The sequence below is a fragment of the Geotrypetes seraphini genome, chromosome 17 (assembly GCF_902459505.1).
Source record: "Geotrypetes seraphini chromosome 17, aGeoSer1.1, whole genome shotgun sequence".
Lineage (NCBI taxonomy): Eukaryota > Metazoa > Chordata > Amphibia > Gymnophiona > Dermophiidae > Geotrypetes > Geotrypetes seraphini.
In genome coordinates this window covers 28794423-28808765 of record NC_047100.1, presented here as the reverse complement: position 1 = coordinate 28808765, position 14343 = coordinate 28794423, and the positions used below count along the sequence as shown (strand labels likewise).

General features: G+C 46.2%; 1 protein-coding gene across 3 annotated transcripts in view; it reads right to left on the bottom strand.

The window, feature by feature from the left end:
- The window catches only part of BRPF1 (bromodomain and PHD finger containing 1), a 43275-nt gene extending 37258 nt beyond the window's left edge, over positions 1–6017 (bottom strand). Inside the window, exons 1-3 of one of the 3 annotated variants that reach the window (XM_033926329.1) lie at positions 5450–6017; positions 4323–4928; positions 1972–2931 (exon numbers count right to left, since the gene is read on the bottom strand). In XM_033926329.1, the coding sequence (XP_033782220.1) occupies positions 1972–2931; positions 4323–4918 (1556 nt within the window). In that variant the 5' untranslated portion in view covers positions 4919–4928; positions 5450–6017. The remainder of the gene's footprint in view (positions 1–1971; positions 2932–4322; positions 4929–5449) is intronic. The other 2 variants (XM_033926328.1, XM_033926327.1) reach the window with 2 other exon arrangements.
- Positions 6018–14343: the final 8326 nt, after the last annotated feature.

Here is a 14343-nt window from a genome sequence, read left to right as displayed (position 1 = left end):
ACTGTTTTATTTCACTTTTGTGATTTATGATAAACATACCGAGGACCTCAAAATAGTATCTGGCGGGCCGAATGTGGCCCTCGGGCCGCGAGTTTGAGACCACTGTTCTAAGATGACGTTCTAAGGATCTCTCTTGGACTTTGGCTGTGTAACTTCATGGCATGTCTCCTGCACTTTCTGCACAGAAACAGAACCCTGCCCAGCCCAGCCGACCACTCTCACCACTAGGCCATGCTTTCCCTTACTGTAATATTATAGAAAGGTAGCCTGTAAGGTACTTTTCAGGTCAAGGACAATCTCACCGGCACACGTTCACAAAGTGAAAGAACCTTGCAGGAAAAGTAGAGGCAGAATCAGAAAAAGAATTAAAGAAGGAATGAGATGTTTCTTAGCTGCAAAAAGAAGGGAAAATCCAAGATCAGAGATGAATAGCACTGGATGAATAGCGAAGTAAACCAAACTTCTTAGAAGGGGGTCTTATCTCCCATCACATTCTAAGGCCGATATAACAATACAGTAATCAAATCAGCGTTGCTAGTTACCATGGGGATGTATATTCTGGGCTTGAAAGGTATGATGACAATTTCTGCTGTTCACCCATCCCTTTCAATAAAAGTTACAAGAAACTGGCATGAAACCCTAACGCTAACAGAAGGACCAATTTTTTGCTTCTCCTCAGTCCACGTGCCAGAACATCAGCATTAGAATCCCATGCTCTTGGCTTTTCTGCCCAATTCTTTGCAACCAGGTTTAATAGCTAATATCTGGAGGCGTGGCCTAGTGGTTAGAGCAGCTGCCTCAACACCCTGAGGTTGTGAGTTCAAATCCCACCACTGCTCCTTGGGACTCTGGGCAAGTCACTTCATTGCCCCAGGTACAAAATACGCACCTGTCTAAAATGTGTAAACTATTGATTATAACCACACAGAAAAAGCAGTTGTATCAAGTCCTTTACCCTTTACAATCAAGCCATTGTGACATCAATGATGAGGTTGACTCTTATTGGTGGAACGAGGCATTATGACATCACAATCTCAGCTCTGGTTACCAGAGACTGAAACTCTTCACACTAAGGAGGGGAAGTTAGCAACATAGGCCACTGGGACTGGAGGGGTGGCCTAGTGGTTGGAGCAGCTGCCTCACCACCCCGAGGTTGTGAGTTTGATTCCCCCCGCAGCTCCTTGGGACTCTGGGCAAGTCACTTAACCCTTTGTTGCCCCAGGTGCAAAATACGCACCTGTCTAAAATATGTAAACTGCTTTGATTGTAACCATGCTGAAAAGTGGTATATCCAAGTCCCATCCCCCGTACCCTTTTTTTATATGGGCAGCGCCAATGCCTAAATGGGCCTTTGTGCGCATCTTTTCTGCATAAGCCAGCAATGAAAGTGCAGAATTTTGGACACAGAATCCGTGCTAACCCTCCTTCACTTCTCACTGTGATCGTTACTGAAATCGCATCCACACAGCCCCAGCAGCATGTTGCAAAGCACAGACAGGAAGAGCTGCCCAGGAGTGACATTTAAGTGCTAAAACACCAACTTTATGGTTCTCTTCCCACCTCAGATGTTACACTATCTGGGTCTTTTATATTTCTAAGCTGGCACAAGGGCATCGTGCACTAGGAAGTGGCACCTTCTAATGACTTTTTCCAGATTTACAGTCATGAGAAGGGTTACGTGCGACACAGGGCAGACAATTAATTGGCTTTACTAAAGTAATACTAAAACACCTTAAGAACAATTTCATTTTACCATAATTACCATGTTTTTTATCAAGACAAAATTTCAGCTTTCTGCCTTTGACCTTGAAAAATTCTTCTTGGTACATGATTTTCACTTTATTTACTATGAATGCTCCTATATTTTCATGGAGCAAGGTAAGACACAGCTGGTACTTCAGCACAAGTTATCCCATCGTCTTTCGAGCATGAGAAAACAGAACGCCAGCGACAAAGAATAGGGCATTGTACCTGTGTGGCGGGATGCAAGGAACAGAGACCACAGGGGCTGCGGCTCGCTTCTCTGCCAGGATCTTTCTCGCCTTCTTCATTTTCATCCTCGACTTGGCCTTTGCCCTTTTCACTTTCTCTGAACTCCAGACTTTCCCGTCTTCTTCTTCCTCATCGTCCTCTTCCTCGCCTTCGCTGTGGGAGAGGGCCGGAAGCTTGCGCACCGAGCCCGGAGGCGTGTGAATGTCGCAGTAGGCAGTCTTGCGCACACTGAAAGAAGTGCCGTTGGCTCCAGTCTCCCGAACAGGTTCCATTTTCATGTACAAACCAGCCTGCTGTGCACATGTGACGTGGAAGGCAGTGTAACAGTTTGCTTTGTGACACTGTATACAGGCTCCTGAGCCCCGCTGCTTGCAGATGTAGCAGGTAAGCTTCCACCGCGCTGGTGGGATGTGTTCAATGCTATCTATGGGTTCCAGAAAAACTGTGTTGGCAAAACATACTTCAGGAATCCACAGGGCACACACCACATGTGCCCAGCGTCCATCATCTGTCTGTTTAAAAGCACCCCCTTTATTTGGGCATAAAGCGCAATCCACTGCCCGGGAGGGCGACTGCAGGCACCTTCTGCAAAGCCACTGGCCCTCGGGTATATAGGGTACGCCATAGCACTCCTGGTGCACAGCAAGGTTGCACATGTCACAGAAGAGAATCACATTGCTGTTCTGACATTCTCCATCATTGCAGATGCAACACACAGCGTCCTCGTCAATTAGAGCATTCGGGTCCCCTTTGTTATGGCTTTCGAAGTACGATTCCTTTTCCAGTCGGTCCAGCAAGTACTCAAATACGTCTTGGGGAATGGGACTCACCCCCTCTGTCTTCCGTCGTTCGTTCATAATATCCAGCCAAATGTAATCCTCTTCATCCATGTCATACTCCACCTCCTCATCCAGCTCTTCAGCCGACTTCTCAATATATCTGCAAGGCAGAAAAAAGGGAATTGGTCTACGGGACTGAATGACTCACTTAGAGGTCGTTTTACTGAGGTGCGTTAATGGATTTGGAGGGCATTAAAGATTAGCGTGTTATATGCCACACAGCCTATTGTATAGCTATCGTTGCTAGTGCACCTTAGTACAAGGACCCCTTAACAATTTTCCCACAAGAGAAGAGAAACAGATCCAAACAAAAGAAAACCAATATAAAAAAAATGTATTTTATACAAAGGTACAACAGAGCAAAGCAATACAATCAAAGCAGTAACATCTTTAGCATTTAATAAACAACAACCTTACAAATCCTTCAGATTGTACAATCATGCCTAAATTTCCAAATATCTGAAGCCCTCATCTTCTTGCCACCCCCTCCCAAGACCCATTCCCCCCCCCCAAAAAAAAAAAAAATGCAAGATGCAAGATTCTAATCTAGCAACAAAAACAACATGAAAATCATCTGGACAATGTAACAACTTCTCAAAGGAAATCAGTGAGTGGTTGCAGGAGCCAAAGTCAATGTCCGTTGTTCATACTTTTTCCAGATTGTGCGAAAAACCCCAATTATTTTTAAAATGAATTAGTAGAACGATGACAAATAAAAATTCTTACCGAAAGGCTGAGAATTAAATCAGAGAGGACGACCTAGTCAGGCAGGCAGATTTTGAGTTTATGGAAAACGCCACCAAACAGAACAAAACGCACTATCCCATCAGTTCCATCCAGTTTCCTTCTTAGATGCAAAGAACACATTTCATGGAACATACATAATCTCTCCACCCCTTTGGGATAAATCTCAAATTGCACAATATGTACCGCAGAGACTAAGAAAGGCAGCCATTACACAGTTAACGCTTGCATTCCCCAAACAAAAAAACTCTAGTATAAGAGTATATCCGATCCTGCATTCTTTCCAAACATGCCTTCATGTCAGGGGTCTTTTGCTAAAAAAGCGACACTGTTGACAAAGTTCAATGCCTAGCAATATATTTACATATTTCAACTGGTTCTACAGCACGCTTGTATCCCTTCAGAATATAGATTCAAATTAAAAAAGGCTGGCTAAACCTATTAAACAGTAGCTGAAACCTCTACTGCCGGGAAAGACAAACGACAGTCAGTCCACTGATTAAGTTTCAGTTCTTAGCAGATCTCAACCACATCAAGTTTCTATATACTAAGTGACCTTTTCTAACTTGGTGAAAGGGCCTGGAAGAGGTGTCGCTTGGGACTGCTGCCCATTCAAAGTCAGCAAAATAATTTCAGCGTGTAAATCTGCAAAAGGGAGTTTCTTAGCCTCACCCTTCCTGACACCAGATGCATAATACAATGGGAAAATGACCACCCCTGCCCCCCCTCAAAAAAAAGAGTAGTTACCTATAGTAAGAGGTGGGGCGGGGAGGAGCATCGGGTGTTTCTTGGTCCAGCTCACGATACACCACCTCAGGGAGTTTGGGTGTGGTGCCAGCAGAAGGATTGTGGTGATGGTGATTCGATTCCTTCCGCTTCTCCTTGTTTTTGTGCTTGCCAGCTTTGGGAGTGGTGGCTGGCGTTTCGTTATTCTCCTTGTTACTGCCGTTTTCAGGGACTTCCTCAGGAGCCTCCTCATCCTCCGACACCACATCCAGGTTATCGAAAATACTGATCCGATGAACCCGGCCGTGCAAGTCCACTTCCACTAGCCGCTGTGCCTGGGCATAGGTCATCACCTCCCGGGTAGGGGACTGCGAGACCTCCGAGTGAGTGGGCGACGGTTTGTTGGCCGAACGAGGCTGGCGCCCCTTCTTCTTTGGTTTGCGGACGGGCGTCTGCTGCAGCGACGGGGGGTTGCCATGATCGTAATGGTAGAGGTGGTACTCGATGCCGCTGTAGCTTTTGTAGATCTTCCGGCAGGTCTCCACCGGGCACTCGTAAGGTGGCTTCGTCGCCCGCAGGTTGTGGCAAAACGTTTTCACGTCGAAGTCCACACCCATGCTGCTAATTCTGAAAGAGAGGCGAGAAAACGTGTTACGGGTCAGGGTGGACGAGCTGCGGCGCACTAGAGATAGCGGCCGCGGGCGTGCAGAAGAGCACGGACATCATCCGCAGATGGGGGGGGGGGGGCTGGCGCCGGCCGATTGGCTACGGGACGCGATTCTCGGGGTGAGAGGCATGTCCTGTAGTCAGCCAGCGCCCCTCCTCCGCGGCCCACCTAAAATCTCAGGAGGCGCGCAGAATAGAGCAAGGGATGGCGTAGTGTCGGCCAGGGACAGATACAGGTCCAGCCAGGATGAGTTGCATTTTTAAGATGCTGGGGGGGTGCTTTACCCAATGGAAACTGCCCCCCTTCCTGGGGACAGTCAAGGAGTTTGCTCTGAGCTGGGGGGCATCCCCCCCCCCAATAAGGAGCAAACTCACTGACTGTGTCCTGGGTGGAGGGACAGCACCTTCAGTTATTGGGGGGAAAAGTTGGCTCCTTTGCTCGTGAGGAAGCCGAACCCAGCTCAGCCCCCCCTCGTACTCACGGGCTTCGCTCGGAGGTTCATCGCGGGCCGCTCCCGTCTCCTCCCCTCCCCCCCCCCCTCGCCAAGAAGCCTCCGGAAGGCCCCGGCCCGGGCCGCGAGGAGCCTCCCTCTTCCGGGGGGCCCGAGTCGCGCCTCCGGGAACAATAGAGCCTCCTCCGGGAAGAGAGCGGCGGCCTCGGCGCCTCGAGTATAGGCCCCTCCTTAGCAACCGCACTTTCGCCACCGCCTTCCCGCCCTGTCGGAGCGCCGGCCGGGCGGGGGAAAAAATCCCGGGAGGCGGCGGGAGGCGTTTCGGAGTGGGGAGGGGGGCCCCGGGGGATGGGCGGCTGCGACGGAGGGGTGGGGGAGGGACGGGCGGCGCAAAGGCCTGTGGCGAATCTGCGGACGCCGGGACGGAGACGGGCCTGGGCGCGCTGGACATGCGGCGCGAGAAGAGGGGGAGGAGCCTGGCGCTGGGCTCGGAAGGGAAGGGTTGCCGGATCCGGGTTTTACTGCCCCTGAAAGCGATGGCAGGGAAACCCGGATGCCCCAATCTGGCCGCCTCCTTTTTTCTGGAGGAAACACTTCAACCCTCCAAATAGATAAAACAACCAGAGCATAGTTTATTCTTTTCCTATTCCTGCTGAGGTACCGGATTTTATGCTAGTAAAATCCGGACCCAGGGCCCCGCCCTCAGCCCCGCCCCCTCAAGGGAGGAGGACTCCAGACAGGTGCTAGAGAGGCAACAAGACTCTGGCTAGGTGCACATGGGGGACTGGGAAGAGGTTGAGCTGCTGTAAGGTTACTAGATGTGCACTTTCCCCGAACAAAAAGTTGTTCAGTTGAAAAGCTGCCTGGACTTCTGACAGAGTCCTCAAAAAAAGAAAAAGAAAAAAAAAAAAAGGGACATGTCTGGGGACACCTGGTAACCCTATGTCACCCCTCAGCAGGGAAGGAAAAGGATGAACTACACCAGGGGTACCCACACTTTTTGGACTTGCCAGCTACTTCTAAAATGACCAAGTCAAAATGATCTACCAACAATAAAAATACTAAATATATACCCCTGATTTAGCGCACGCTAAGTGCTAATGTAAAAGACCCCCTCATATTTATTTATATACCGAGTGCACCTCTTCTGTCCTCCAGACCTTGTTCCATTCCCCAACCAACATCTCTCTCTGTCCCTCCAGGAGTCCAGCTTTTCTTCCTCTCTCCTCCACCCCTATTGACAACATGTCTCCCATTCTTTCCCTCCTCTGTTATGAACTTGCATCTCTTGGTTCTTCCTCAGGGTCTCTCCCCCTCTATCTCTTCTGTCTGCACCTCCCATAGACCAACATCTGCCCCCCCCCCTCTCTTCTGCTTCCCCTTTGTTTCTGGCTTCACCCTCTATCTACCTTCCTTCTGCTAACATTTTGAGTCCTCCCACCTCTCTCACTCTCTTTGTCTTTCCCCTCCCCAGGGCCTGGCATCTCTCTCTCCTTGGTTCAGGGTGTTTCCCTTCTCTAACCCCTCTAGTAGTCCAGGATCTGCCCTGTCTTCCCCCTCCCTTTCAATTCAAGGCTGCTTTCCCGCCCCTCCTCAAGGTCCTTTTGTCTTTTCCCCCAATCCAGCGTCTCTAAGGCATCCCCCATCCCACCGGGGCCCTCACGACGGGCACAGTCTTACCCCGACGTGCAGGGCCTTACCTCCGCTGCTTCCCTCAGATTGGATCATCAAGCAGTTCTTGCCTCTGGGCCTACCACAAGTTTAAAATAATTATGGCAGCCTGCAGAGCGAATGGAGCAGGCTGCCTCTCTGTAGCACGTTCCCTCTGCCACGGTCCTGCACCTCCTCTGACATTCAACAAACCAATCTAGATCACACAAAAACCACCTGGAAAAAAATTAACAAACAATACAAACTACAATTAAAGGAAAAGAGTAAAGTACACTACACCAACCTAATAGGCATGGAAACCCAAGACACCAAAAAACCTATTCCAAATATTAAAAGATCTAACTGACACCAAACCCTATATGACCACTAACAATACACCCCCCCAGCCACCCTCCTAGCAGAACACTTCAAGAATAAAATTTCAAATGCCAGAGTTACCCTCAATCGTACCCCATCCCACCTAACTGAAGTCACAATACTTCCCACAGAAAAAGAATCATCTGCTACAGGCAGAACTTGGTCCCAATTCCCCAAGATACATTGGGCCGAATTCAACAAACTCTACAATCCTGTGACCTCAACCATTGCCCACCATATCTCCTAACATCCTCACCCTGATCCAAAAAGACCCAAAAGGACCAACAGACTAACCATCCAACCCATTGCCTCAATACCTCTATATGTCAAACTAACAGAAAGACTAGTAGCTAAACTCCTCACCAACTATCTAAAAGACCATAACATACTCCACCCCACACAATCTGGCTTCAGAACCAATTTCAGCACAGAGACACTAGTAGGCTCCCTTATCGACAAAGCAAAACAACACCTCAGCACTGGAAAAAAAATGCTGCTCATACAACAGGACCTGACCGCTGCATTTGACTGGTAGACCATAGCATCCTACTGCAAATTTTGGACACAATAGGTATCTCAGATAAAGTATACTCAATGGTTTGAAGGTTTCTTAAAATCCAGAACATACAGAGTAAAATCGGACAAATTAAAATCCGAACCTTGGTCCAACCCCTGTGGCGTACCACAAGGATCCCCACTTTCCCAAACTCTCTTCAACCTATATACTGCCTCCCTCGGTGTTTACCTGGACAAACAAGGCCTAACCTCCTACAGTTATGCAGACGACATCACCATTCTCATACTTTTTGATCAACCAAAGCTCTCAATGACAGACACACTACACCGAACACTAGATACAGTAACGACTTGGATGGAAGACCACAACCAATTTAGAAATCAACTCAATCAATTACCCCATTCAAACCACCCTAAAACTACCAGGTATGACAACTGACAGATGCTGCACCATGCAACCATAAATAAATAAAACAATACAGAATCTTTTGCAGTTATGAGAAACCTTAGACAAGTCCGAAAATTCTTTGAAAGAACACAATTCCAGCTCATAGTACAATCCCTAATCCTAGGTCTACTGGACTACTGCAGCATCCTCTACCTCCCCTGCCCTGCAAAAATGATTAAACAATTACAAACGATTCAAAATACAGCTTTTAGACTCGTCTACTCATTAAAGAAACATGAGCACATTACAGAGGCATACCTCAACTCACTGGCTTCCAATCCAGGAAAGAATATTATTTAAATTCTACTGTATACTATTTAAAACTATAAACGGAGACAGCCCAACCTACCTGAACAACCGCCTCATCCAAACTACCTCAACCAAGAGCAAATGGGACATGTACGTGGGATCCCTACGTAAGACCATTCACTAGCATCTAGACTTATTGGGGTGGGTCAGTAGTGTGGGCAGACTTGATGGGCTATAGCCCTTTTCTGCCGTCATCTTTCTATGTTTCTATGTTTCTAACCAGACATAGAAAAACACATACCCCCCATTCACACACCCCCAATCAAAGAAGTTAAAGTGAAATAATTATATAATGGCCTCCTAGCCACTCAAGCAGCAAAATTAGATAACCAAATCTCTGATCTACTGATAACAACCCCAGACTACAAGATGTTCAGAAAGGAAATAAAAACTATACTCTTCAAGAAATCCCTGAAAAAAATCTAATACCACGAGTACCTTCCTTCTCACCTTTCTCTCCCTAACTCACTGATACTACCCGATCTACTCTTTGGATTTGACCTATGATCTTACTTTGTAACTCTCCTTCTATAACTCTTTTGTATTCCGCCTTGAACCGCAAGGTAATGGCGGAATAGAAATCTCTAATGTAATGTAATGTCATCAGGGGCAGGACCGCCGCAGAGGGAACTTACTATAGAGGCTGACGGCTGCCTGCTACGTTTGCTCTGCAGGCTGCTGTAATTACTTTAAAGGTGAGACAGTGACCCTGGGGGAATATGCTAGGGAGGACACTGGCTCTGCGATTGACCGGTAGATCGCGATCGACGTTTTGGGTATCTCTGAACTTTATATAATTGCTCCTTTTCTGGAACCATATGGTAACCTTATTCAAAAGGATTTCAATGAGAGGGGGCATTATTAATGGAATGACATAAAACGTTGGCAACGTTATTGAGATGAGAGAGGGAGGGTTACAGCTAGGAAGAAGGGGGGGGGGAGATATTAACCAGTGGGTTAAATGGGAAGGGGGCATAGGTGTTGTAACAGGAGAGGCCACAGGGGCCATGGCCTCCCCAAAAACTGGTGCCCGCTCACCCTCCCGCCTCCCAGGGTTTAACTTAAAATGATCGGGCAGCTGCCGCCACGCAATTTCAAGGAGCAGGTCTGCCCCCGGAAGTAGAATGAAGACTTCCGGGTCAGGCCTTCATCTTGATGCTGCATGGCGGCCACCCAATCATGCAACATTGAAGCTGCCGCAAGATTGTGCCGGGGCTAGGGCGGAGCGCCTTGGCTCCCCCCCCCCCCCCCCCCCACACACACACAAGACGGCATTCCGTTGCCCCTGGGGGGGTACAACTGAGAAGGCAGTTATTATTGAAAGAGGTTTCAATGAGGGGGGTCATAGAGGAGAAGGTAGTATTAATGAAAAGGGGGTTCAGTTCAGGAGTTAGAATGAAGGGGAGAATAAGGGAGTGGCTTATTGGTCAGGACTGCAGCCTCAGCACCCTGACATTGTGGGTTCAAATCTCACAGTGCTCCCTGTGACCCTGCCCCAGGTATGTCAGTCAGATTGTGAGCCCATCAGGGCACATAAGGAGAAATACCTGAGTACCTGAATGTATAGGTGGTCTATAAATAATTGGGATAATGTGGACAATTAATTCTCTTTTCCAGCAGTCATGTTTGGGTATTCTTGGGCAATAAGGGGAGGTTTCAGCTGAGTGGGAGGGGTGGTGTTATTGGAAGAGCTTCGAATGGGAAGGAGGAATATTGGGGTGAGAAGCAGGTGGTGGTACTATTGAAAGGGTGATAAAGGGGGAAGACAGACAGTGCTTTGTAAAGACGATAGGCAAAGGTTAGGAATGAGAAGGAAAAGACATAATAGAGAGGGGATAGTCTAATACTAAAGGAATAAGAAAGCTCAACCAAGTGTTCATTTCCCCTGCTTGGAAAGCAAACGTGATTTATATATATCTCAAAGAGTGAAAGCCTTGCTGGTATCTTTTTTTTCTCCAGTAAAAAAAATAAAAACATAACATTTTACAAACGTGTTTTTAGTGTCCAACGCTCATAGAATTTCATGGCAGGCGCTAAAAATCATGCTATGGTTTTGTAAAAAAAAAAAAAAAAAAAAGGGGGGGGGGGAATTATATAAACTAAACTTTTCCTACATGCTTACACTGGTATGTGTGGTATGTTTGTGATACATGACTTTAATGTTGTTTTCCGATTCTACAATTGTTGTTACATTATGCTTTGTGTCAACAAATGGTGTCTCTTATAAGAAATACAGCGTACCACTAGGTTCAAGGAACCTGAAAGACTTGATAAGAACAAAAGAAACAATTTATGAAAGAGGAAATCAATTAATAGAACTATGAAAAAGCCTTAAATGGAGAAGGTTAAAAAGTGGATGACAGCAGGCGTGAGGAGAAAGGTTAAGAGTTTGAGCACCAAGCATCTAAATGATGCTTTTAAATCTAGGCAAATGAATGGCAGGCCTATAGCAGGAGCATAATTCTTGAGCTCCCAAGGGCAGAATTCATCAAGAGATGCTACAGTCATCTTAGTGTTTAGCTAGGGTTACTCTGGACATGGCCTCCCTTTTGAGGACATGTCTGGGGGTTGTCCAGACGGCTTTTCAAAACCCGGCATCGGGCAGGAAGGCATCCGCGCATGTGCGGACGTCCTGCCTGATGAGAGCAGGCAGTGGGGGGGGGGGGGGGGGGGACGAGGGCGGGACTGGGGCATGATGGGTCGGGGCATGGGTGGAACTGGGCGGGCTTGGGGGCAGGTCTAGGGGTCCGGATTTTCCAAACAGGGTAACCCTATGTTTAAGCGGGCATTAATACGGTTAGTGGGCATTAAATTGATGAATTGCCCCCCTCCCCAAACATAGGTGAATTTTCAACTGGAAACAGCGATCCCAAGTTGAAAAAGGTGGGCAAATTTAGGGCTCCTTTCACAAAGCCACACGAGCGATTCCTAAGGGCGTCTTCACATTTGCCACATGGAAATCACGAGCAGAGATTTGTAAACGTGTCACACAATATGATTAATTGCTGGACTTAAAGTATAAATGTGTTGCCTGAGCTAAGATGCGATTCATTTTGGCCGAATTTAGCAATTATGGAATCAAAGGGGGTCCTTTTATTAAGGTGCTAAATGCTATTCTATAGGCGCCTTAGCGTTTCACGTGTGCTAATTTTTAGCCCACGTTAAATTAGCGCGCCGGAATAAAAGGACCCCAAAATTATTACTTGAAATAAAGTGTATTTCTGACTTGGCTTCTGAGACCGAGGCGTCCGCCTCTAGAACAGGGGTGTCGCAGTCCCTCCTCGAGGACCGCAATCCAGTCGGATTTTCAGGATTTCCCCCATGAATATGCATGAGATCTATTTGCATGCACTGCTTTCATTGTATGCTAATAGATCTCATGCATATTCATGGGAGAATTCCTGAAAACCCGACTGGATTGTGGCCCTCAAGGAGGGGCTTTGACACCCCTGGTGTTAGCGCATCTATTCAGCGGAGAACAAAGAATGGCAGGGTGTGTCATGCAGACCATAATCACAATCAACCGTGTGAACTGTCCCAGTCCGCATGGACAATGCTTCGTAATCAGAGGATGGGCCTCTTTAACTTAAGTCACTCAAGACTGAAAAGACAATATTAAAATCTAATCAGGCTCTACATAGCCAATACATGGCAGAACCTAAACCACTCGGACTGAGATAAGACAACGGACACTATTAAAATTCAATCAGATGACAATGTGCAACTAGAAATAGGAAAAAATGTTTTGAATTGAAAATTCTGCTCTGGGATTGGAGGAATTGCCAGACTCCGCAAAGACTGGACAGTTTCTGCCTACCAGACTTTAATTCCACAGTATCTAAACTAAAACTTAACCTTATATACCGGGCCTTCAAACAAAGGAAGCTCGACGCGATTAAGAATAAATGAAAAAATAAAGTGAACTGAAATACAAGAGAGTTAGTTTTCAAAATGTTTAGCGAATAAAAAAGTTTTTGAAGTTTACGGAAAAATTGGAAGGAACTGGGACACCTCATAATTAGGGGAAGTTCATTCCATAGTTGGGGAAATTTAAACGCCAGAGAGCTGCTTAAATTCTTAACTCCTTGAATTTCTTTCCTAGAAGGAAGAGAAAGTTTAAATCGATGAATGCCTCTAACGTATGAAAATCTATAAACATTCCATAGCAGAGGAACATGAGGAGCAAAGATACCATGTAAAATCTTAAAAACAATACATAAACCGGGAGCCAACGGAGAGAGAAAAGCAAAGGCGTCACATGGTTGAATTTGCTCTTTCGGCGGCGGTATTCTGAATCAATTGTCGTCTTTGAAGGCAGTTCTTAATGATGCCAAGATAAATGGCGTTACAATAATCTAACCGGGATAATATAATAGATTGGACCAAAACAGAAAAATGACGTTGATGGAAAAGAGATCTGACCTTCCTCAACATTCGTAAGCTGAAAAAACATTTCTAAACCAGAGAGTTTATTTGATCCTTAAAAGTAAGAGAAGAATCAAAAAGTATTCCCAAAATCTTAGAGGAGAGCTCAATTTGTAGGGAGGCTCCAGAATCCAAAAGTGCAGTGGAAGGAAGATGATCCAATTTTGGGCCTAACCACAGATGTTTAGTTTTAGCTGCATTTAGCTTCATATGGACGGACATAGCTCAAGTTTGAAGTTTAGAGATATAGTGATTTATTTTAAAAGTTAAATTGGTAATATTTGGGTCAGTTTCAATCAGTATAAAAATGTCATCCGCATAAGTAAAAAGCGTTTCCCACGCTGACAACTTATAAATATTCAAAGTTGTCATATAAAGACTGAACAAAATTGGGGAAAGCGGAGAGCCCTGGGGAACGCCGCAAGGAGGTTGCCAGGAATTAGAACTATTACCATCAATATTAACTGAATAAGATCGGGACAATAAAAAGGAAAATTCACCACGCTCTTCTCTTTGGACCATCGCTGGAAACATATGCTGTGCTCTCTCTCAGCTGGACAATCAACATACAATGTGCCAGATTTTACTATAGTATAATCTGGACCTCTAGAACCGCCCCATTATGCCCCAGCCCCAAGCTGGTGATAAAGAACACTAAAATCCTGAATCCCAGTTTAGCATCTCTCTTTCCCCACCCGCAGAGGGGAGGGAAAAGAGAGGGAGAGGTACCAGACTGGGATTTTGGTGCCTGGGTTAATGTATCACCTGGTCCATAGGTTGAACCGGCCTTATTTATGCACTAAAAGTGCCGTATTTTGGTGTGTGGGGGCATAAGTGTTTAAATGTTGGTGCACAAATGCCAGCTTACACTAGGATTCTATAATAGAATCTGGATGCCATTATAGAATTTGTGCCCAGTATAGAACTACCACGAAAGTATTGCATTTTTTTTTTCTTTTTACCTCACTGGCTGTAGGTGGTGCTGTTGCACAAGGCAGTCTCGTCATTTCTCACTGGAGACATTGGGGAATTCTACTCAAAGCGGGTGAGGAGCAATCCAGGCTGTTAATTGAGATTTCTACATATGAAGTCGTCAGATCATTCACTAGATGGTTTGACTCTATTTGTTTCCAGTTATTTAAAGATTGGTTACCTTCATTTCCCTTAATATAAGGGCTTCCATTATACTGTAAAAAGC